We start from the raw sequence: 24,576 nt of genomic DNA, 5'->3' as shown, positions 1-24,576 counted from the left end.
CTATCATCATGGTCTTTTGGTAGGAATAGATCTAATTTGGGAGGGGAACACTGTCTTCACACAGCTTGCTGATTGGTGCTAAAAAGGGTTAGGAGGTAATGGTAATGTTCTGTCATTCTGTCTCCTCCTCAGGCTGACAGGAAGATCAAGGATTTCCTAAAGGATGATTCTTTTATATTGAGAAGATGAATTGTTGCTTCTTTCTGTTGTTTGTTATCTGAATTGTTTCTCTAAATGAGAGTTAAATGTGAACAGCAGATTTAGAAAGAATACTAAGGTAGATGAGAAAGAACAGTTGCTTACTGTATGAGTCAGACTGGTATCATAAATTTCAGTACATACTTATTGAGAGTGCATAGTGTTCCAGGCATTGTTTCAAGGGTGCTAGATAAAAGTGATAGAAAAAAAATAGAAAAATATTCTTTCTGTAGTAGAATTTGTAATTTAATGAGACAAGAAGAGTTAATAAACAATGCAGAATGAAAGGGAGTTCAAGACTTTGGAAAAAGATAAGCTAGAAGGATGATATTTGGGGAAGCAAAGTTCTGGTTGCTTTAAAATTTTTATTTTATTATTTTAAGTTTGTGTAGATGTGTGTGTTTGCGTGTGGGTATGTGCATGTGAGGGCACGTACTTGCAGCAGCTAGAGACATCAGATTCCCCTAGAGCTGGAGTTATAGACAACTGTGAGGCACCTGATATGTCTGGTGAAATTGGGCCTCTGGAAGAGCAGCAAGTATTTTTAACCATTAAGCCGTCATTCCAGCCCAAGTTCCAGTCGCCCCCTCTCTCCCCACATAGTTTCTCTGTGTAACAGCTCTGTCTTGGAACTCGCTCTGTAGACCAGGTTGGCCTTGAATGCACAGAAATCCACCTGCCTCTGCATCCCCGAGTGCTGGGATTAAAGGCGTGCGCCACCACCACTGCCTGGCAATAGAATGATTTTTTACAACACGTTTTATTTTCATTTTGGATTACAAATAGAGTCTTTTCTTCACCCACCAAGATTTATTTTGTTTTTATTTATTTGTATGTTTGTGTGGGTGTGTGCATATATATGTATAGATGCCCATGGAGGCCAGAGACTTCAAGTTTTATGGAGCTGTGGTAACAGGCAGTGTGAGTCTGATGTGGGTGCTAGAAATCACGCTTGGGTTCCCTGGACAAGCAGTATACTATCTTACACTGAGCCGTCCCCAGCTTCCTGGACTAGCAGTATACTCTCTTACACTGAGCTGTTTGTTTGATCAAGATCTCACTCTGTTTCTCTGTCTGTTCTAGAACTAGTATGTAGCCAGACTAACCCAGAACTTATGTGCAACTTAGTCTTCCTGTCTTTGCTTCCCTAGTGCTGGGATTTCAGGCACGATCCGTCACAGGTTGTAGACTATTTTGATTTGAAGAGCACATACCCATCTAAAATAAACAGCCACTAGTTTCAGTTAATTTCTTGAGGTGCTGCTGGCCTGATGTTAGTAAATCTTCCAGTTTTTCATATGAACCCAGGCTTTCTTAGGTGAAATCTCTAAATTTTAAATGATGGCAACAATGCTGTTAAGAAACAGTATAGGCCAAACAAAAGCATCTGTTGATGAATGGCTCCTGAGGCTTCCTTCTGTAGTTTCTGATGGAAAGTACAGTCCTCCTGTGTGGTGGTGGCACATACCTTTAGTTCCAGCACTTGGGAGGCAGAGGCAGGTGAATCTTTGAGTTCGAGGCCAGCACGGTCTACAGAGCAGTTCCAGGACAGCCAGGACTACACAGAGAAACCCTGTCTTGAAAAATCAAAAAACAGCTTTCTGGTCTGTGGCAGACTGCTCATGTGGTCCAGTGGTGGCCCCACAAAATTGTCACCGTCACAGCCTTCCTGCTTTGTGCATATGTACTGTGTGGTGTGCCCTTGGGTTGTATTTCTTAGAACAAGTTACAAAGATGTGTTCATTTTTCTTAGTGTCTCTAGTTCCAGTGGGCTTTATTGAAGTAACTGCCTTTACAGTTGCCTGGAGCGCAAGCGTTAATAGTTGAGGCCTATGGGATGCTATGGCAAAGGAGGTGCTGATCTTGTTGTTGGTACAGAAGAGGGTTTGTGTTCGTGTCTCCTGGAGAAGCATATGTATGCTTCACACTCTGGCTAGGGCAGGGGATGGGAAGCTTGTTGTTTTGTCTTCAACACAGTGGTTCACCTTAATCTGCTGCTATTCCAGCCAGAAACTACAACTCTGCAGTTACTCGGTTGCTTCTCCAGTAGCAGCCAGGCCAATCATACTGCAGTGTGGCGGGAATTCTGTTCCCACAGGGACAGCTCTGTCACTGGCCTGACTCTGTTGCTGCCGGCTTGGAGTGATTGACTAGTGACTAGCTAACCTTCTGTCTTCGTTAGTCTCCTGAAAGCACGTTCTCCCCTCAGCCACTCAGAATCCCTCTAGCTCTTCAGATGCTCTCTGATGCTCGGATTACTTTCTGTCAACTAGTTGCTAACTCAGCCTCCTGACCCATGGCTCATTTTATTTAACACAAATACTAACTTGGGGTTCACAGTGTGATTGAATATTTTCAACCAAAGCTCTTTGATTTTCTTGTGGTTAAAAAAAAGGAAAGGCCCGCTGGGTGGTGGTGGTGCACACCATTAATCCCAGCACTCAGGAGGCAGAGGCAAGCAGATCACTGTGAGTTTGAGGCCAGCCTGCTCTACAGAGCTAGTTCCAGGACAGACTCCATAGCTACAGATAAACCCTGTCTCGGGAAAAAAAAGAAAAGAAAAGAGGAAAGGCCCCTGCTTGCTCCCTTTTCTCCTTTCTTTCCTTTCTCCCTCCTTTGCTCCATTCCATATACCATATACCCAATCTTGAAATGGTGTGTAGAATATTTATTCAGAATATATGTTTCAATGCCAGTATTGGCAATAGTAGAACTGAATCATCTAAAGGTTTTTCTCCTATGTTTTAATATCTTTTGATTCATCTTTTGGATTTTTTAAAAACTTTAAAAAAATTATGTGTATGTGTGTTTTGCCTCCATGTATGTATGTTCCATGTGCATTTTTTGGTGCCTTCAGAATACAGAAGAGGTGTTTTTTTACCCTGGGACAGGAGTTAGGGATGGCTGTGAGCTATCATGTGGGTGCTGGTAACCAAACCTGGCTCCTCTGCAAGAGCAACCAGTGCTTTTATCTACTGAGTCACCTCCCAGCCCTTTATCATTTGGATTTTAGAATACATTTTTTTCAGATGTCTGAGAATCGTTGACTATAGCTTTTATTTGTAGAATTTTTTTTTTTTTTTTTTTTTGGTTTTTCGAGACAGGGTTTCTCTGTGGCTTTGGAGCCTGTCTTGGAACTAGCTCTGTAGACCAGGCTGATCTCGAACTCACAGAGATCCACCTGCCTCTGCCTTCCGAGTGATGGGATTAAAGGCATGCGCCACCATCGCCCGGCTATTTGTAGATGTTTTGAAAGCAAGTAATAAATATTAAAATATTGAAAATAGAAGAATGACCATCATCTGGAGAATTATTAGACTTTTTATTAGTAATATTTACTGGTAATGGAGGACTGGACTTCATGGTACTTGTCTTATATTCCAGCACTCAGGAGACAAAAGCAAGTGGGTCTTTGTGAGTTTGAGGACAACCTGGTCTACATAGCAAGTTTCAGTTCAGCCAGAGTTAATAAGACCATTAAAAAAAATGTACCAGAGTAAGGGGTAAACAATCTGGAGTTAGCTCACTCTTTGGATACTGATGGCCAGCCTGGACTCTCTGTATTTTGTGTAACTTTAAGATTCTCACAACTCCCTCTTCATATTGATAAAATTCTAGAGTGGATTACAGAATAGAGGAGAGTACTATGCTTATTATTTATTAGAAAAGATACAGTTGAGACCAGTGTACTAGAACTGCACCGTGCACCCATGGCCCTTCTTTGGGTGTGCCTAACTCCAGTGTCTGTGTGTGTGTACTAGCCCAGAAGGTCTTTGGATCTACTTTTTGATTTTAATTTTTTTTAATTGCTACACAAGCCTTGTGCATTGGTGATTAACTAAGTTTCTAGCATCTCTCCCCTCTGCCCTCCCTGGGAACCCTGCCTCTCCTCATACCTTTCTGGTGATGAGCGCTCACCTTGAACGCTGTCCAGGCCCACCCTCAGTCACCTGTCATCTCAGTCCAAAAACATCCAAGATCCTTAGGACCTGTGTGCCAGGAACTGGGGATGAGACAAATGTATCAAATTGAAGATAAGTGGGACCTATAATTAATTTGCTATTAGTCAGTTTCACAGGCTAGCTGAAAGCTCATGGCAGTCTTTTGCTTCAGCCTCAATGCCAGCATGAGTCTACCATGCCTAGCTAAACTCGCAAAGTTGTATTAGTGTGCAGAGAAGTGTCTGAGTGGTAAATGATCTTGTTTTGCTCTTTGGAGAACAGAATATCCTGACCACTGTTCTTTTTGTTTTAGCCTTCCCCACCCCAACTTCAGAGAGTATACTTAACATATTCTGGAGTAGTTGCTAGAGAAAGATGCATTTATTGTTTCTATTATTAAATTTTATTACTAGCTGAACCTGTGTGTGTGAGGGGGTTGTTTCAACTGTGGTCTTCCAAGGTAAGAGTCACATGGCCCCTGGGTCAGATGGATTTTATTGGAAGTTTGAGCTTTGTCTATAAGAAGCAAGTGTTCATTTATTTGACTGCTTTGCTGAGTGTGCTTCTTTTTTCCTGACCTAGATTACCAGAGACTGATGACCGTGGCGGAGACGATTACAGCTCTCATGTTTCCTTTCCAGTGGCAGCATGTCTACGTCCCCATCCTCCCAGCTTCTCTCCTGCATTTCTTAGATGCTCCTGTTCCGTACCTGATGGGCTTGCATTCCAATGGCCTCGATGACCGGTCAAAGCTGGAGCTGCCTCAGGAGGTGAGAAGGGCCATTGAATTTTAGGTCACTGGAGGGACACGAATTCTGGAGGTGAAGACAGGGAACATGAATAACTTTTCAGGAAAAAGTACAATGAACCTTTTGTATCATATTTAGAGGTTCTTAATATCTGACATGTTCATTGTGTTTGTATATCTTATTAATTTTATTAATTGCCTTATTTAATAACATTTTTTCAAACATCGTGTTCCCAGTTTTATTGCCGTCTTTGGCTTCTTATGTACATGGGACAAGTTCTGTTCCATTTAGGACTCTTTATCGTCATTCTCTGTTGGCTTCCAGTATGTGAGTGTGTGAAGTTCTGGGAAGCCAGCAGTTTTCTTACTGGGACTGTTTGAGGAATTGCAGTTTGTGTGAGAGACTCCAGCATTCTGTGTTCTGGCTTCTCCATCGCTAGAACAGCCTTTGCTCCTGTGTCCAGCCTCTCCCTGTGGTCTGCTTAGACAGTGGATTGAAGAATACCAAAGTGTCCTTCCTAATCACTCTGTGCTCTTAAAGCCTCATTCACCCAGGCTTGCCCTCTGAAGGGCATTTATTTTTGAGGGCAGTTACCTAGTTGGGTGTTTTCAACTCCAATTTATAGCAGATAACCTATGTGGAGGTGAAGAGCTGTGAGCCGCTCTTTTGAGAAGAATAGCCCGTTACACACGATGAGGTCAGAGTAATGGTGTCCTTGATACACAGTTGTTCTTGTTTTCCCATAATGTGTGTCCATATTTTGTTTTGTTTTGTTTTTACGAAAACTAAGAAGAATTAACTCACGTTTTATTACCCAGAGATAATGTAATTTAGGTTTTTAGTTGGTGTCTTTATACTATAAGACATCTTTAAATTCTGCTGTTAGAAGGAAGCATTGAGGCAGATGAGGGACATTGATGTGGGTCTGTGCGAGGTGGCATCAGGACATTGAGGTGGGGTAAGCTTGGTTTATAAAAGGGACTTTCTATAGAAGGACAGAGAGTGTTCATTTCTTAGACCCTCAAATTAGAATTCATCAGTTGCAGCCGTATCTTTGGCTGTCAGAAGTCTTTAAAAAGCCCTTTGTTCTTTTTTGCACCAACACATGATCTCAGCTGGCCTTGAGCAAATGAGAGCCCAAGCTGCTCTTGTGAGGCGTCTTTTGTTCTGGCTTCTCTTTGGGGTTTCATTGTCTGAAGCCACAGCCATGCCAGAAAAGTAAGCTTGAGAGCATTGGAGCGAAGAAGGGGCTGTTACTCTTTGCTTGTCCCCTTTTCTTTCCTCTCCTTCTGCCTTTCCCCCCAGGATCCTGTGTGCTGAGGTCCCCTTCAGTGATGAACTCAAAGATACACTGAGGGGCAGCTGACTGGGATTGGGCCTGGGAACTCAGGTTAGCAAAGAGCTTTGTGACCCTCCAAAGGAAGAGTTTGGAGAGTGTTTGGGATGTGGAGGACTTGTGAGTTTACTTCCTTAGACAGCTAAGTCTTCCCATGACCCCTTTAAACAAGGCAGGGGTAAGTGGAGGAGAATGGGTCGTAGAGCCTTCTTTCTTTCTTTCTTTCTTTCTTTCTTTCTTTCTTTCTTTCTTTCTTTCTTTCTTTCTTTCGCCTTCGGTCTGTCTTTCTTTCTTTTTTTTTTGGTTTTTTTGAGACAGGGTTTCTTTGTGGCTTTGGTGCAAGTCACGGAACTCGCTCTTTGTTTTTTTTGTTTATTTGTTTGTTTGTTTTTGTTTTTCGAGACAGGGTTTCTCTGTGGCTTTGGAGCCTGTCCTGGAACTAGCTCTTGTAGACCAGGCTGACCTCAAACTCACAGAGATCCGCCTGCCTCTGCCTCCAGAGTGCTGGGATTAAAGGCGTGTACCACCACCAACCGGCTGAGCCTTCAGTGTTTCTGACAGACCTTTTATCTTCACAAAGCTGTCACACAGGTGGCAGTCATTTTCTCAGCTCAAGGCAGGGATGCTAGAGTAGTTGGTCATAGGTTTATGAATTGTTTCGGTTGGCAACCCCTCTGTGTGCTGAGAGGAGACAGCATAAAACTGTTTATGAGCCTAGAAATGAAATGGCCTTTTTCATTTTGTCTTCTCATCCTGAAGAGTCCAGAGCAGAGAGAAAAAGCAGCAGACTGGACATGGCCAGGGCTGGGGAAGCGGGGTTGGGAGAATAGTGCTTTATGAGGAGGCTGAGGAGCAGTGGGGGCAGCCTGTCAGCTGGAGCAGGCCTGAGAGTCTAGGGGGCGAGTGTGGAGACTTTGAAATGTGTAATGGGTGCATGTGAATGGGAACTGAAGGAGCCTGGAGGCTAGCATGAACTTTGATATGTGTTAGTGGAGAGCTATATGTCCCTTCTCTCAGAGGTAAGGGAAATGACTCCTTTTGATTGATGAGAGCCTGTTTCAAAAGTTCCTGAGGAATGTTGACTTTTATTTAACCACCAGATATCCTTCTATAGTAGCTTGAATTGGGCCAAGACTCTCATTTCTGGATTTATATACTGCCTGAGACCTAACACAGGCAAAGCACCTATACAAATAAGTAAATAAATAAAAAATTACTTAGGGACCCTCTCTACTTGACTCACAGCAGTGGGAGAGAAGCCACCAACCTTATTGGGTAAATCTAGTTATTTTTGTTGCCTGTGAAGATACTGCTTTCCCCCTCTTTCTTTTAAAGGAGTAAGAGGTGAAAATGCGTGCCTCTCATTCTGTCAGCTGTGTGCAAGGGCTCTTGACTAGTTAAATTGGTTTTCTTTTTATTTTCTTTTTTGATGACTTAGCCTAATAGCATTTTTTTTTTCTATTTTTAGTTTTTCAAGACAGGGTTTCTCTGTGTAGCCCTGGATGTACTAGAATTCACTCTGTAGACCAGGCTGGCTGTAAACTCAGAGATCCGCCTGGCTCTGCCTCCCCCCCCCCTCGTGCTATGTTTAAAGGTGTGCGTCACTACCACCCAGCTGTGTAATAGCATTTGTAATGTTAAAATCTTAAAAGGACAAGTAAAAAGTAGTCTATTTTTAGGTTATAAACAGTTATTGGCCTTTTAAGCAGGCAGCTGCCAACATTGTTATCTAGGAGAGAAACTGAGAGGTGTAGTTTAAAGTGACCCTTCTGTCTTTGAGGGTTTGAGATGGGGAAGCTTGCTTCCTTCCTTCCTTTCTTCTTCTTCTTCTTCTTCTTCTTCTTCTTCTTCTTCTTCTTCTTCTTCTTCTTCTTCTTCTTCTTCTTCTCTCTCTCTCTCTCTCTCTCTCTCTCTCTCTCTCTCTCTCTCTCTCTCAAGATTTCTTTAATATGTATACAGTGTTCTGCCTGTATGTATGCCTATAGGCCAGAAGAAGGCACTAGGTCTCATTACAGATGGTTGTGAGCCACCATGTGGGTGCTGGGAATTGAACTCAGGACCTCTGGAAGAGCAGGCAGTGCTCCTAACCGCTGAGCCACCTCTCCAGCCTGGGTAGCTTCCTTTTTATAGATACAAGTTGATAGGGCAACTTATGAACTCAGCATAAATGATACAGGGAGTGTTCAAAAACATAGTTGTAATAGATTTAAGTTTATGAGATGGCTGTGTTAGTCAGCTGATCATGTTATCCCCTGGCTGCTTCTTCCAGAACATAAAGGTTATTGAGCTAAGGATAAATTTGTAGATCACTGGGTCAGCATTTGGGCATACAGTATCAGTGCCTTGCTAAAGAAGGACCCTTCCCTTTGGCCATAAGGTAACCTATTTCAGGTAGATTAAAAAGTTAAGTGGGGGGAGTATTGAAGTGGCTCAGTCTGACAACCCAAGTTAAATCCCCAGAACCCACATGATAGAAGGAAAGAGCCTACTCCCAAATATTGTTTTCTAACTTTGCTTGTGCATACACACTCACACACATGTGAATGTACTATAAAAAACTTTGACATTATAATTCTCAAAACAACTTTGTAACATGTATTTCTTTTGTATAAATGAGACACACATACCCTGAGCCCCTTAGTAATCTGTTAGAGTGAAGGCAATGAATGTTACTTGTCTTGTGAGGACAGGTTAATAAGCACATGAACAGCTCTTTTAATTAATAGTGTAAGAAAATGAGAAGGAACAAGAGCTTTTAAAGTACTAAGCTGGGGGCTGGAGAGATGGCTCAGTGGTTAAGAGCATTGCCTGCTCTTCCAAAGGTCCTGAGTTCAATTCCCAGCAACCACATGGTGGCTCACAACCATCTGTAAAGAGGTCTGGCGCCCTCTTCTGGCCTTCAGGCATACAGACAGAATATTGTATACATAATAAATAAAAAAAAAAAATAAAGTACTAAGCTGAAGAAGAATTGTATAAGACCTCTGAGGATCAATAGGGGTGATAGTTAGTGAGCAGTGTAAGTATATCCCAGCTCTATCAAGTAGTGGTTTTAGGTATGTTACTTAGTCTTAAAGTTGTAAAAAAAAAAACCTGTGTCAGGTTTTTTTTAAATTAATTTTGTGAGTATGGGAGTTTTGCCTTGCTCCATCTTCTTTGCGCCACGTCTAATGTATATCATTTAGATATATCCATTGTCCTTTCTAAAACTTCTCTCATGCCCCTTCCTGCTTTGATTTCCAGGCTAACCTCTGCTTTGTGGATGTTGACAACCACTTCATTGAATTGCCAGAGGACTTGCCTCAATTTCCCAACAAACTGGAGTTTGTCCAGGAGGTCTCTGAGATCCTCATGGCTTTTGGGATTCCCCCTGAAGGAAATCTCCATTGCAGCGAAAGCGCCTCAAAGCTGAAGAGGATCCGAGTCTCTGAGCTTGTGTCTGACAAGAGGAATGGAAATATTGCAGGCTCCCCTTTGCATTCCTATGAGCTCCTCAAGGAGAATGAAACTATGGCCCGGTTGCAAGCTTTGGTCAAGAGGACAGGAGTGAGTTTAGAAAAAGTAAGAAGCTGGAAATAAGTTTGTGACAGATTGGATCTTTGTGGATTTAAGATGAGAAGGTACCCAGGTCAGGACAGTACATACTTGTGAGCCTTGAAGGAAATGTTCCATATGGGAAATTGAGCTAGTGCTAGCGGCTAGTCCAGCACATGTTACTTGGTTGAGCCTGGGTGGCTTCTTGTACAGCTCAGGGAGAGCCTGTTGTCATTCTCTGTGACACTCCGCAGAGTGGTCGGGAAGGATGGTGATGGTAAGCCCCAAGTTTAGACCTTTCATATCCATTGCCTTGTGATGTCACAGCAGCCTGATAGAGATACATCTTGATGCCGAGGCTTAGAGACCTTTAGTGTTTCTGCCCTGGAGTTCAGCTGCAGCTTAGAACAGATTCTGTAATGCTGACTCCTCCAGGGATGCACTTGGCTTTCCAGTTTCTGGTTTTGATGAAATTAAGCTTTCTGTGCTTGTTTGCCTATCTTTCTACCTTTCCCATTTCCATTGCTAAACAACTTTGGTTAGTTACATATAAGTATTAGGACAGTGTAATGATTTTGTTGGACTTCTCATTTTTTAGTAGTGAGCAATTCCTTTTCTCTATTTTATTTTGTAAAGTACAGCAGATTAAAAAAAGCTATACCAGTTGATCAGAGAAATACTTAGGAAGATAAAATACATATCTCCTTTTAAAGAAAGGATGGTCTTTGAAAGGTAAGGAAAGTGACAACCCAATCCCACCACTACACCCCCTCCCCCCCAAAAAGAAAGGTGCTACCAAGAGGAGATCAGAGCCAGAGTTTGATCCACTGCTCTGACTTCAGCTCCCTCTCGTGCCCTTTGCCCAGGAGTGATTCTGCCCTTTCCTTCCTTGGCTGGACTGCAAGCAGCTCACAGTGACTGCACCTCATCTTAGTGAGTTGCTGGATATCTTTAGACTGAGCTCTGTCTTTTCTCCACAGAATCTCCTCTCCTCCCCTATCTTTACTCTCTACCTGCTTGCTAGGCAAGATTCTACCACTAAGGTAAATCTCTAACTTCTAGATTCCTTCCTTTTATATATCTTCTCATTTTTCTTTCTTTTGTTCAAACCTTTTCACCATTTGCTGCTGAGTCCAAAATGAAAACAATCAGATGAGTTGCATTTCTTTGGCATGAAAGTATAATCATTCATATTTTCATATTTCATATTTTCATCCTCTCTCTCTTTCTAGCTGGAAGTTCGTGAAGACCCCAGTAGCAATAAAGATTTCAAAGTTCAGTGTGATGAAGAAGAACTCAGGATTTACCAGCTAAACATTCAGATCCGGGAAGTTTTTGCTAATCGCTTTACTCAGATGTTTGCTGATTATGAAGTGTTTGTCATCCAGCCTAGCCAGGATAAGGAGTCCTGGTTCACCAACAGGGAGCAGATGCAGAACTTTGATAAAGTGAGTGAGACCCTGGGGGCCGCGATTCAGAGCTAATTACTGCAGGAAGAAGAGAAGTCAAGTGGAGAAGCAGGCATGCAGATCACTACAGTAATTTACTTCTAGAGAGCGCCCTCCTTTGTTTCTGTTCTACTTTGCAGTGCTGGGAAGGACTCTCTCTAGGCAAAGGTTTTTATGAGAGTTAACAAAGGGGAGAAGGGTTGTAGTTATAGTTTTCATAAAGACCTAGGAGGCTTCATAGAATTGTCCCATTTCAGCCCTTGGGTGTATTGCTGTTTTTGGTCAAGACTGTCATGTTCTTGCCCCTGCTGATTGCTTCCTTTTGGTTGCACTAGGCATCCTTCCTGTCAGATCAGCCTGAGCCCTACCTGCCCTTCCTCTCAAGATTCCTTGAGACCCAGATGTTTGCATCTTTTATTGACAACAAGATCATGTGTCATGATGAAGACGATAAAGACCCCGTTCTCCGGGTCTTTGACTCGAGGGTTGAAAAGATCAGACTGTTGAATGTTCGGACACCTACTCTCCGGACATCCATGTACCAGAAGTGTACCACTGTGGATGAAGCAGGTGAGACCTCTTTCCTCTAGGGCTCCTAAACGAGTCTGCTGCTTTCTCTGTTTTTGCCTTTGAGTATGTTAGCACATGACCTGTGATGTTCTTCCTTATCATTTTATTTTATTTTATTTTTGTTCTTTTGAGACAAGACTTCTGTAGTCCTGGCTGTCCTAGAATTCACTACATAGACAAAGCTGGCCTCAACTCACAGAGCTCCGCCTGTCTCTGCCTCTCAGCACAGAGACTAATGGTGTGGTGTGCACCACCACTCTTTGCTTTCTTCCTTTTGTTTTGTTTTCTTTTGGCCTGGAAATCCTTTTTTGTTTGTTTGTTTGTTTTTGGGACTGAGCCTTGACTGGCCTAGAACTGCTCTGTAAACCTGGCTGGCCTTGAATTCCTAGAGATCCAGCTGCCTCTCAAAATCATTTTTGTTTCTGGGGTTTTTGTTGTTGTTTTGAGATGGTTTTTCTGAGTACCTTGGACTGCCCTGGAACTCACTCAGTTGACCAGGATGGCCTTGAACTCAGAGGTCTTCCTGCCTCTGCCTCCCTGTTGGGATTAAAGGCATGTGCCACCACAGCTCGGCTTCAAAATCATTTTTAAAGTCAGGATTCCTGTCCGGTGGTGGCACATGACTTTCATTTCAGCATTCAAGAGGCAGAGGCTGGGGGATCTCTGTGAGTTCGAGGTCAGCCTGGTCTACAGAGTGAGTTCCAGGTCAGCCAGAGATACACAGAGAAACCCTGTCTCAACAAACCAAAAACCAAAAACAAAAGCAAAACAAAAAACCAAATCAGGATGCCCAGTCCTTTTCATCTTGTATTATACTTGAAAATGGCCGTATTCAAACAGCCAACGGCTGTGAAAGCTTTGCTCATTTGAAGCTCTGCTTGTCTGCTAGTCAGTTCTCAGCCCATCTGTAGTCCGGGTGCTGCATCTGCAGTGTTCTGAGTCACTCTTGTCTGATATGTAGTCTCACAAGTCTATTAGAATACAGTGTTTAAGCTGTGGGATGAAGAGCTAACTACCCCTCATTTTAAAGGTTTTTTTCAGAAAAAGAGATGTCATAGTGTCACTTGAGGCAGTTTGCAGAGCCTAGAGATCCCTACAGATGTTCTAGAACAAACTCTTTGCCACTGTCCATATTGCCAGCCTTTGGGACTGAACCAGTCTCTAAGGTTCCCCTCTGTGTGTCCCAACAGAAAATTATCAGGGCAGTTAGCTGAGGCATTAGTAAGAATTACCCCATTTATTTCTAAATTTTAGGGACTCCTGTCCCTCATTGCCTGATGGCAAGTGTTTTGAAATCATATTTTATGTCTGTTTTCCTGCTTGTGTATATTTCAGGAAAGAAGGTAAAAATCAGTTTTTTTTCACTCTTATCTTGGCTAGAATTGAAGAGTAGTTACTTTTAAAAAAAAGTTTGACTTAATATTTATTTTTAATCTCATTCAGAAAAAGCAATTGAACTACGTCTGGCAAAAATAGACCACACTGCGGTTCACCCACATCTTCTTGATATGAAAATTGGACAAGGAAAATATGAGCCTGGCTTTTTCCCTAAGTTGCAGTCTGATGTCCTTTGCACTGGGCCAGCCAGCAACAAGTGAGTAAACCCTAGAGATGCTCCAACCTCACTACCGAGTGGAGTAACTGGTGGTATCCAGAGTCTAAGCTAGAGTGGTTACTCGGACAAGACCCAAACTATGCAGGCGCCAAGAGTGTCTGTCAGTGTTTGTCTCCACTGTACAAATTTAAGATAACTGTATTCCCAGGACTCGGAGGCAGCCAGGCTGCAAGTGGGTTAAAACAGCCTCATACCTGAACCCCATATAAATTGGAGATAAAGTGGATAATGTGGCTGGATGGTTCTTTACTTTTGGAGATGAGTATCTGTAGCCCAGACAGCTTTGTATCTGCATGTGAAGTTTGGTAGATATTTCAAGACAAATTCTCTCTTAGTCTTTGGAGCACGCTCCCTCTTTGTAGCTGCTCGTCCCTAAGGACTTCATATTGCCTTCACCAACTGCTCAGACATTCTCTTTCTCTTTTGTCAGTATCTTTACTTTTTAGTGGCTCTTTTTTTTTTTTTTCTGTTTTGAGACAGAGTCTCTCACTGTGTAGACCAGGTTGGCTTAGAACTCATAGAGTAGTAGATATTCTTAATGGCCTCTTTGATATTGTCAGGTGGACAAAAAGGAACGCCCCTGCCCAGTGGAGGCGGAAAGACCGGCAAAAGCAGCACACAGAACACCTGCGCTTGGACAATGACCAGAGAGAGGTATGACTCCTTGTGAATGGCAAGGACTCCTCCTGCTCTCACGCCCCACTCGCCTTTTGTGTGCTCTACCAGCAGTGGCCTTTCTCCACAGAGAAGAGCTTAAGTGTGGACCTTGTATGTTCTCTCTGCTAACTCCCTGCTGAGTGTAATACAAACCTCAGAAGATGGCAGGCTGAAACTTCAGAGAAATGCCTTTAAAATTAGGACTTCTTGTATGTTAGGAAATGAGCTAATTTTATTAAAATATAATGGAGGAAAGTGAACTGGGTTGAGTTCTGTGACTCTGAATCTGAAGGTGGAGGACTTTTCCCTGTGTCTTAGTTCTCTTGCTGACTTGACACAGTCCAGAATTGGGGAGGGGGGAGTCAGTGTCTAGATTAGGTTGGTCTGTAAGCATGTCTGTGGGGGATTATCTTGATTACCTTAATTGATGTGGGAAGATCCTTTTTCTGTGGGTGACACCATTCCCTGGGTAGGGGATCCTGAATCGTATAAGAGTAGAGAGAGCAAACCTGGGACCAGCCTGCATGCATCCTTGCTCTCTGCTGATTGTGGATATGATGAGATCAGCTCCCTCAGGTCCTGCTGCTGGGACCTTCTGTATGATAAACTGTGATGTACATCTGTGAGCCCGAATCAACACTTTGTACCTAAGTTGCTCTTGTCAGGATATTTTATTGCAGCAATAGAGAAGAATGGAGATTGTGGACCTGTCTTTATTTTTGCACCTTATGTGGATAAGGAGATGTAATGGCATTTCAATTGCATTTTAATAATTAAAGACTACCTGAAGATCTGAGAGTAAAACAGTCACACTGGTCAGCCTTACAGACCAGGTAATGATAACACACACCTGTAGTCCCAGTAGCCACAATGACATGCACCTCTAATTCCAGTAGCCACACTAGCTGCCGTAGAAACCGGGCAGTGCTTGCCTTTAATCCCCACACTAGAGAGGATTATAAAACAGGAGGAAACAGCTCTCAACACACAGTCTCATTCTGAGATTCCTGGAGGCAGGATTGCCACTTTGAGACTAAGGTTGAGTAAGAGCCAGTGGCTGGTTGCTTTGCTTTTCAGATCTTTAGGTTGAACCCCAGTTTCTCTCTCTGAGCTTTTATTAATCATGCTTCAAGGAGAGGGAGGGATAGTGTCTTACTTAGTTATTATTCTGCTTTGAAGAGATGTCACGACTAAGGCAGCTCTTATGAAAGAAAGCTTTTAATTGTGGACTTGTGTACAGTTTCAGAGGGTTGATCCATCGTGATGAGGGCTTTGGTGGTAGGTAGGCAGGTATGGTGCTGGAGCAGTAGCTGAGAGTTTACATCCTGATCTTCAGAGAAAGAAAAGAGGGGTGGGGAGAGAGCCCAGATTGGGCTTTTGAAACCTCAAGCCCACCGCCAGTCACATTCTTCCTCCATTAGGGCCCTGCTGCCTAACCCATGGTTCTTAAGCTGTGGGTCATGCCCTCTTTGGGTTGGGGGTTGTACATCAGATATCTTGCATATCAGATATTTACATTATGATTCCTAACAGCAAAATTACAATTATGAAGTAGCAACAAAAATAATCCTATGGTTGGGGGTCACTACAACATGAGGAGCTATATTAAAGGGCCACAGCATTAGGAAGGTTGAGAAACCCTGTCCTGACACCTCTCAAACAGTTCCACTGATTAGGAGCCAAGCATTCAAACATAGGAGCCTATGGGGTCATCTTCATTCAAACCATCACAGTGGTATTGCAGATTATTGGATTTATTTCCTGAATCCTCTCTGCTGCAAGCTGAGTTAATGCTTCTTAGCATAGTCTCTAGTTTTAAACTAGCTGAAGACCGTGCTTTAGATTAGTTGTGAAGCCTTTCAGGAACTTATAAGACATTGTGATTTTTCATCTTAAACCAATAAAATTCAGTCAGAAAGACTATTTTCATGTGTGTCTAGCACCTCAGTAAGTTGGAAAATAGCTTGTTTTCTTGACTTTTCTTTAAACTTTCTTTTTTATTTATTCTTTGTGTCTTTTACATCATACATCTCTGTTCCATTAATTTTCCTGTCCCTTCATATCTGCCCTCTGCCTTTGCAGTCTTTCCCCCAAAATAAAATAAACTAAAATTTAAGAGAGGGGGAGAAAAAAAGAAAAACCAGTCTTATCATGGAAGCTATAGTATGTCATAGTGAGTCATGCATTAAACTCTTTTATCCGTACATTTTTACTTTTTTTTTTTTAAACTTATTTTTACTCTTTGCAAGTGTTCATTGCAGAGTCATTGGTCTGGTTCGAGCCCTCTGGCTTCTGCTACACTATCAATGGTGGGCCCTCTCTGAGACTCTTTTTGGATATTCTGTTCTTGCCCTGTTTGTGGAGATTTTGGAGCCTGCAGCTTTGGGTCTGCAGGACTGGTCCTTTCACATGCTCCTTCAGATCACAGATGAGTGGATGTTGGGGTGGGCCAACTTGTAACACACTGGTTCTGAGCCTGAGTAGTTAGTTGCAGGATTTGTCAGCCCTCCAGGGTGAGCTCTCCTGCATTGCCCTGGCTAGTTCACCCCTTGCAGTGATGAACAAGGGGCAGCACTAGTTCCCCTGCTTTCATGTCCCCAGGGTCGGTTCTTCCACATCTACACCTTCAGGACCAGCTCTACTAGGCATGGCATAGGGGCCGCTTTTCCAAGTGCTGCAGCTGATGAGGGGAGGGACAGCTCTCCTGCTCTTATGACCTCAGTGGCAGCTCTCCCACCTGCCTCAGCCATTGATGAACTGGGGAGAGGAGAATCTCTCCCTACCCATGCTGCCACCTGACGGATGAGTAATAGGGACAGCTCTCCCATGCTCACAACTTCTGGGCTGGCTCATCCACACCTCCATCAACAGGACTGGCTCTATTGTGCTGCCCAGACAAGGTGTGGGCCTGCTCTCCTGGTGAGGAGCAGGGACAGCTCTCCCACTTGCCTCAGATGTTGGTGGCTATGCTGCTGTGTGACAGATGAGTAATGGGCACGACTCTCCCATGCTCAAAGCTCTGGGGCTGACTCACTCTTGGCTGTTTTTTAAACAAGTAAATGAAAACTTGAAAGGATGATTGTATCTCAGTGCTAAGAACACTTGTCTTATAGGAGTAGGCCACTAGAGTTTCACCCCAGCACCACAAAACAATTTTTTTTAAAAATTTAAGGTATAGTTATGAAATTTTTCCTGCTGGTCTATAAATGATGCTTAGACTTTTGTGCTGTTGGGATAGGTTAATTGATACTGATGTTATAGATCTCTCACCCCATCTTCTGCCACACTTCAGTTCTGTTTTTAGCTGCGTTTGTTGTTCTGTTGGTTAGAATCACTGACTGGGGTGAGCATCTGACATACTAAGATGACAAGGAGGCGGCCGTTTCCTCAGAGTAAGTGTATTAGGGAGTTGAGACAGAAACACATGTAAATCAAGTAGAAAAATCTTTTAAAGGAGCCATGCGAAGGGCAGATCCTCTCACAATCATTGGTGAGAGAATGTGAAGATCATTTTTAGTGGGATAATCAACAAACAACTATTTGAAGGAGGAGCCAGTGTCTGTTGAGGCCTTAGGGCTCAATAGTTTTGTTACAGAGAAAGAACAACACTTCCAAGTAGAGGACAGGATCTAAAGCTGTGTGTTATATAAAGCAGGCTGTGGAAGACCTTTGGAGGAGAGAAACAGAGAGAGAGGGGGATAGACAGCCAGTTAGGAGGCAGATAGCAGTTGGCAGTAGGGGTAGATTAATGGGTCAGAACATAAAATGGACAGGGTTGTGTTACTAGGGATAATATGGAGGGGGGGCAATATTAGGATAAAATGCTGGTCATAAACCTGAGATGTCAAGAGTGCCCATATATATATGAAATTGATGTGGACTCTGTATTAAGCAGCATACAAAGAAAGAGCAACATGCTGTAGAAGAGTAGAAAGTATGGTTGTTTCCTTAGTTCCTGATTTAGCAAGATTAAGACAAATAAATCCTTTTTATATGGTGAGACTAGTTCAGTTCCTTTCATCATGGTGGATGAAATGATTATCACAGTCACATTGCAGTTTGATTGGATTTGTTCAGTGAGCTGTGTATGTAGTAGCAGGCATGTCCAACCTGTGGACTCCTGACTACATGCTCCCTGGGATGCAGCCTAACATAAAACATTGTGGGATCAGTTTGTTTACTTATTGTGATCTGTAACTCCACTGCAGGATTCTTAGGTACAAACTTTTTTGAGGACAATATCATGTCATAATGTCAAAAAGTTGAATATGCCTGCTAGTATGTATGCGTGCACTGTGCACAAGAACACTTGTATAAGTCCCTCTTGTGACTTTAAATCAAAGGTAATTTATTATACCTGGTCAGCAAAACCAGAAATTGTATTATTTTGGTTTTTCCCTTTAGTGCAAGAATGGTTTCTGTACATGGACATAAAAGGTCTTTGCTTTTTCTGTTTGATGTAGAAGTACATCCAGGAAGCCAGGAATATGGGCAGCACCATCCGTCAGCCCAAACTGTCCAACCTCTCTCCATCAGTCATCGCCCAGACCAACTGGAAGTTTGTAGAAGGCCTGCTGAAGGAGTGCCGCAACAAGGTGAGCTGTGGACACCTGAGTGCTACTGCTCCCTTGGCAGCAAAACGGAGATCATTGCTTGGCTCCAAACACTCCTTTTTTAGTTAAAATGTGTGTGTGTGTTTTGAGACAGGGTTTCTCTGTGTATCCCTGAAACTCTCTCTGTAGTCCAGGCTGGCCTCAAACTCACAGAAAACTGCCTGCTTCTGCCTCTTGAGTGTTAGGATTAAAGGTGTGCACCACTACCGCCCAACTAAAGTCAGGACAGCTTTGTAAGTCACTTCTCTCCTTCCCTCTTCATGTGGTTTCTGATGCTCGAACTCCTATGGTCAAGTTTGCTTGGCAAGCCATCTGACTGGCTCCACTCCTTATATAATGGGATAATACTAACCTTAAAACCTTGTGGCCTTATTAATTATTACAGATTGCTCTGCATATGTGGAAATGTTTTTGTGTCTCTATTGTGATCTGATAGCAATCACTTTTCATGTCTCAAAATAGTTTGTGGGATTCTTATTCCATGTTAACTCAACATTTGTTGTTATTCAGTTTAAGCTTAGTGGTTTGGATGTTTTTCTCAATACCAAAAGAAAGATTAATTTTTAATATTTAAGTTATAAATGTAATATAGTTGGGGGAAGATGCTTGTTCATTCCCAGCCACTTAGACCCGAAGTAATCACTCAGAAACTTTTTTTTTTTTAAATATTTATTTATTTATTATGGATACAATATTCTGTCAGTGTGTATGCCTGCAGGCCAGAAGAGGGCACCAGATCTCATTACAGATGGTTGTGAGCCACCATGTGGTTGCTGGGAATTGAACTCAGGACCTTTGGAAGAGCAGGCAGTGCTCTTAACCTCTGAGCCATCTCTCCAGCCCAGAAACTTTTTTTTTTGCAATACTGTTTGGCCAATAGCTTAAGTATATTGCTAGCTAGCTCTTATATCCTAAACTAACCCATCTCCATTAATCTGTGCATCACCATGAGGTCGTGACCTACTGGCAAAGTTTCAGTGGGCTCCAGCGGAGGCATCTGTCTCCAGCGGCTGCATGGCTTCTCTGACTGACTCCGCCTACTCTCTCTCTATATCTCTTTCAGCCTGGCTTTACTCTGTTAAGCCATTGGCCAAAAGCAGCTTCTTTATTAACCAATGGCAATAAAATATATTTACAGCATACATCATGCCCCACATTACCTCCCTTTTTCTGTCTAAATAAAAAGGAAGGTTTTAACTTTAACATAGCAAGATTACATATAACAAAACAGGTATCAAGCAAGAATTATAGTTATAATATTTATATCTACTTTTTTACCATAACTAAGGAAAGCTGTATCAATTCTTCAACTCCATGAAAGACTCCAGAAAGATACAGTATTACCTAAGTAAACAGGAAGTGCATTATAAGCAACTTCTAAAACTCTAGAATTGACAGAGACATATTACTGCCTGAATAGTCATCCAACGTTCTTCTGTACCATTGGAGCATCCATCTTCAGCCTACAGGCCCATGGTATCTGGCAAACTTTTCCACGAAGCAGGAAATTTTGAAGACAATTCCACCTCTATTGGCAGTTTGTCAGTCACTTTCTTCAGGATGTCTGTCAGACTCTTTCATGAAGCAGGAACCCGAAAGGACTGTCTCACCTTCTTTTTTTTTTTTTTTTTTTTTGATGTTTTTTTAAATATTTATTTATTATGTATACAATATTCTGTCTGTGTGTATGCCTGAAGGCCAGAAGAGGGCGCCAGACCTCTTTACAGATGGTTGTGAGCCACCATGTGGTTGCTGGGAATTGAACTCAGGACCTTTGGAAGAGCAGGCAATGCTTTTAACCACTGAGCCATCTCTCCAGCTCCCCTGTCTCACCTTCTTTAGGCAGCGGCAGCAGTCGTTTTTCTGTGGGTTCTGCAAGTCTAGTCAGACAGTTCAGGCAAGAGCAGTTTCTTGCCCAAATGGCTAACAAACTCTATGAGGAGCTTCTTCAATACCCATCATCCTCTTGAAGTAGATTGATGCTGCGAGGAGCAGATTTGTCTCATTGTCATGAAAAATCCTAAGTTCTTTTTTTTTTTTTTTTTTTTTTTTTTCCTGTTTGTTTTTTGCTTTTGGAGACAGGGTTTCTCTGTGGCTTTGGGGCCTGTCCTGGAACTAGCTCTTGTAGACCAGGCTGGCCTCGAACTCACAGAGATCCACCTGCCTCTGCCTCCTGAGTGCTGGGATTAAGGGCATGTGCCACTACCGCCCAGCTTCCTAAGTTCTTAAAACATTTTAAATGCCATATTTTGTAGTCTTTGAAAGATTTGAAGATTATCTAACTGAAATATATCTCTTTATATCTAGAAAACCTAACTAACATGACTACAAGCTTGACTATTATAGATGACTAATTATTAACCTATATTTCTTAATTTTACATTTTTAAATGAGTAGTACAAACACAATACCTTAATTAAGAGCAGAAGTATACATATAACAAAATTATATTGATAAAATGTAATTTCTTTCTCTTTTTTTGTATTTAAAAAAATTTTAAGATAGGGTTTTTCTATGTATCCCTAACTGTCCTGGAACTTACTCTGTAGATCAGGATGGCCTCAAACTCAGAGATTTGCTGTGTCTGCCTCCTGAATGCTAGAATTAAAGGCATGTGCCACCACTGCCTTGTCTATAAATGTAATTTATAATAAAAAAAATCCTTTTTTTTATAGTATCATAATTTTTAGGACAACTCAGATGTTTATTCTCTGCTGCATCCTGATAGTTATTAGTGAAATTAGAAGAAATTCTTACTTTAAGAAAGTTGGGCTGGAGAGATAGCTCAGTGGTTTTTAAATCCACTGAACAAGCGTAATCATTACCCAGATTTTTAGACCAAATTAAGCAAGCTTTATTTTTCTGTCACACAGGGCTATCATCTTCCTAAAGCAGGGTTCAAGAAAATAGCATTGAACATAGGAGAAGGTGGTGTTTATATTAGCCCCCAAACTGCAGGACTATGGGGTTTTCAAGGGTTTTGGTTACATAGGAATTTGGCAGAACATTTGAAAAATTATTTGGTAGAACATCATCAGGGTGGAGATTAGGGCATAGGGTGGGGAATATGTCAAATTTCAGAAAATGGGTCAAAATATGGTCTACTCCAAGTTTCATAGAAAGCAAGAATGAACTTATTTTGACCTTGTAACAAGATTTCTTTTAATCTTAAGATGGAGGGGCTGGAGAGATGGCTCAGTGGTTAAGAGCATTGCCTGCTCTTCCAAAGGTCCTGAGTTCAATTCCCGGCAACCACATGGTGGCTCACAACCATCTGTAATGAGGTCTGGTGCCCTCTTCTGGCCTGCAGACATACACACAGACAGAATATTGTATACATAATAAATAAATAAATATTTTTTTCTTAAAAAAAAAGATGGAGTCAGGCTGGTTCATCAGGTGAAGACACAGACTGCCAAGCCATCTGATTTCACACATGTACCGTGGCACTTATGCATGCGCTGTCTCTCTCTCTCCTCTCTTACACACACACACACACACACACACACACACACACACACACACACGCCACTAAAAACTTAAAAACAAACAAACCTAGATTAAGCAGGGCATGGTGTTGTGCAACCTTTATTTTAGTCTTAGCATCTTAGCCCTGAAGAGGTAGAGGCAGACAGATCTCTGAGTTTGAGGCCAGTCTAGTTTACATAGATCCTGTTTCAAAAACAAATACAAAAAGCTGGTTTATCAGAATTGATATTTTAAATTCAAACTTTTTTAATTTCAAGACTTTATTATTTATTTATTAATTTTTTTAGGTTTATTGTATTTTGTACTAGTGCTTTGCCTGCATTTATCTGTGTACCACATGCACGCATGGTGCCTAAAGAAGTGGTGAGCCTCCTTGTGGGTGCTAGGAATTGAACCTGGGTCCTTTGCAAGAACCAGTACTCTTCAACACTAAGTCAGCTCTTTAGCCCAGGATTTTATTTTTTTAGTTATGTGTGTGTGTCTCCGTGATTGTGTGTGCTTGAATACAGCTTCCCTCAGATGCCAGAATCGGGTATCAGTTCCCCTGCAGCTTGAGCTACAGGCTGTTGTGATCTGTCCAGTGTAGGTTCTGGGACTGAGCCCGAGCCCATGCCTTAGCCCTCTTACAGGAGCAGTATAGGCTCTTAACCCTGAGCTATTTTTTTCCAGCCCCTAAGTTAAAAAAAATTGTTTTAAACTGACAGTTGGTTCTGAGTTACTTGTGATTCTCCCATGTTTCCTTTCCTGCCCTCGAGAACATTGTTGATACAGTTCTTGACAGGGTTCATGTTTTTCAATCATCTTTGACATTGATGATGTTGTTACATATTTACAATAAGCATTTACAGAGTTTGACCTGAAATTATACTTAATAACTTCTTGTTTCCTTGAGGGTTATTTCAGATTTATTTCTAGGTTATACGTGTGCTTGAAGGTTTGTTCAGCACATTTATTCAAGCAGTGAGAATGGGAGAATATCAGATGTAGGCATGAATAAAGGATTTTATTCAACTATTTTCATCTCATAAAGGCAAAGGCTTGACTCCAGAGTGATGAACTCCCTTGCTAGGGTTACATGCTGGTAGCTGTGTTTTTTACCTCCTCTTTCCTAGACTTTGAAAGCTTGCACTCCCCATACCTGACCTATATGTCAGTAAGTACACTGTCCCTGGGGCTTCTTCATCTTGTCCTTCCCAGCCCCGCACATGTGCCTTGCAGGCTGCCACAGCCCTCTGCAACCGTGTGTGGTTCTACTCGCTGTAGGGCTCTATCCTGCTTTTCCATTCTTAGACCAAGAGGATGCTGGTGGAGAAGATGGGCCGAGAGGCTGTGGAGCTGGGGCACAGAGAGGTGAACATCACTGGCGTGGAAGAGAACACCTTGATTGCCAGCCTCTGTGACCTTCTGGAAAGGATCTGGAGCCATGGGCTGCAAGTGAAACAGGTAATGGTCTAACTTCTGGTTTCACTTACTAGTCTCCCCTTCCCAGTGCTTCTCGAGCTATTTAACACTCTGTAGCCCTTTAGTACACCTTATGTGGTGACCCTCTGCCATAATTTTTTTTTGCTACTTCATTACTGTGATTTTGCTACTTTTATGAGTCATAAGATAAATATCTGATATGCAGAATCTCTATTTGACCCCTGTGGAAAGGTCGTTTGATTCCCTCCCCTCAAGGGGTCTCCACCCACAGGTTGAGTGAGAACTGTTGCCCCTTACTATCTGTCTAGCTTGGCTGGCTTTAAAGGTGGAACAAAGTGCTTCCAGAATGAGCCATGAGACAGCTACACAAATGTGAATTCAGCTTTTTTCCTTAAGAATAAACTTTATACTTCTGTGTTCTGTGTTTTTTAAAACTTTAAAAATGTTGTCTTTCTTGGGATTAAGCTACAGGTCAGCTTGGTGGATTCTTTAGCTGTTGGCTGTGTCTGAGGTAGAGTGGTTGAGCCTGAGCTCAGGAAGCACCAGGCTCGCACTGGTTTTAGAGCCCTAGTAGAAACGAGGCTCTCACTGAAGGGTAAACATCTCCTTGAGGAGGAGCTGAGTAGGTTGGTTTTTTTTGTTGTTGTTGTTTTGCCACATAATTCTCAGAGAATTTCCTTATTTCAGTGATGTACTTTTAAGTGGGAGTCAAAGTAGCATCTTTGTTTAATGTATTTGTTTTGAAGCAGGGTCTCATGTAGTCTAGGCTGGCTTTGAACTCTGTACGCATTCAAGAGTAACCTTGAAGTCCTGATCCTCCCAAGTGATATTACAGATGCGTACCACCCCTGGCTGGAGCAGTGCTAGGAATCATATCCAGGGTTTCATGTGTGCTATAAGCAAGCACTCCACCATTTGACCGGTATCCACACCCCTTTATGTATTTAATTTTTTTATTGGGGGGGGGGTGTTGTTATTTCTTGAGAAAGTGTTTTTCTGTGTAG

General features: G+C 42.3%; 1 protein-coding gene across 3 annotated transcripts in view; it reads left to right on the top strand.

The window, feature by feature from the left end:
* The window catches only part of Dennd5a (DENN domain containing 5A), a 79,191-nt gene that overhangs the window by 36,649 nt on the left and 17,966 nt on the right, over positions 1-24,576 (top strand). For all 3 annotated transcript variants that reach the window (XM_075971867.1, XM_075971866.1, XM_075971868.1), the window contains 8 exons: positions 4,722-4,909; positions 9,468-9,785; positions 10,991-11,206; positions 11,542-11,776; positions 13,220-13,370; positions 13,952-14,045; positions 18,512-18,643; positions 23,441-23,593. In XM_075971867.1, coding sequence (XP_075827982.1) covers positions 4,722-4,909; positions 9,468-9,785; positions 10,991-11,206; positions 11,542-11,776; positions 13,220-13,370; positions 13,952-14,045; positions 18,512-18,643; positions 23,441-23,593 — 1,487 coding nt within the window. The remainder of the gene's footprint in view (positions 1-4,721; positions 4,910-9,467; positions 9,786-10,990; positions 11,207-11,541; positions 11,777-13,219; positions 13,371-13,951; positions 14,046-18,511; positions 18,644-23,440; positions 23,594-24,576) is intronic.

This window comes from Microtus pennsylvanicus, chromosome 5, assembly GCF_037038515.1.
Source record: "Microtus pennsylvanicus isolate mMicPen1 chromosome 5, mMicPen1.hap1, whole genome shotgun sequence".
NCBI classification, from domain to species: domain Eukaryota; kingdom Metazoa; phylum Chordata; class Mammalia; order Rodentia; family Cricetidae; genus Microtus; species Microtus pennsylvanicus.
The sequence above is the reverse complement of the archived record's forward strand: the minus strand, read 5'-3'. Positions and strand labels throughout refer to the sequence as shown.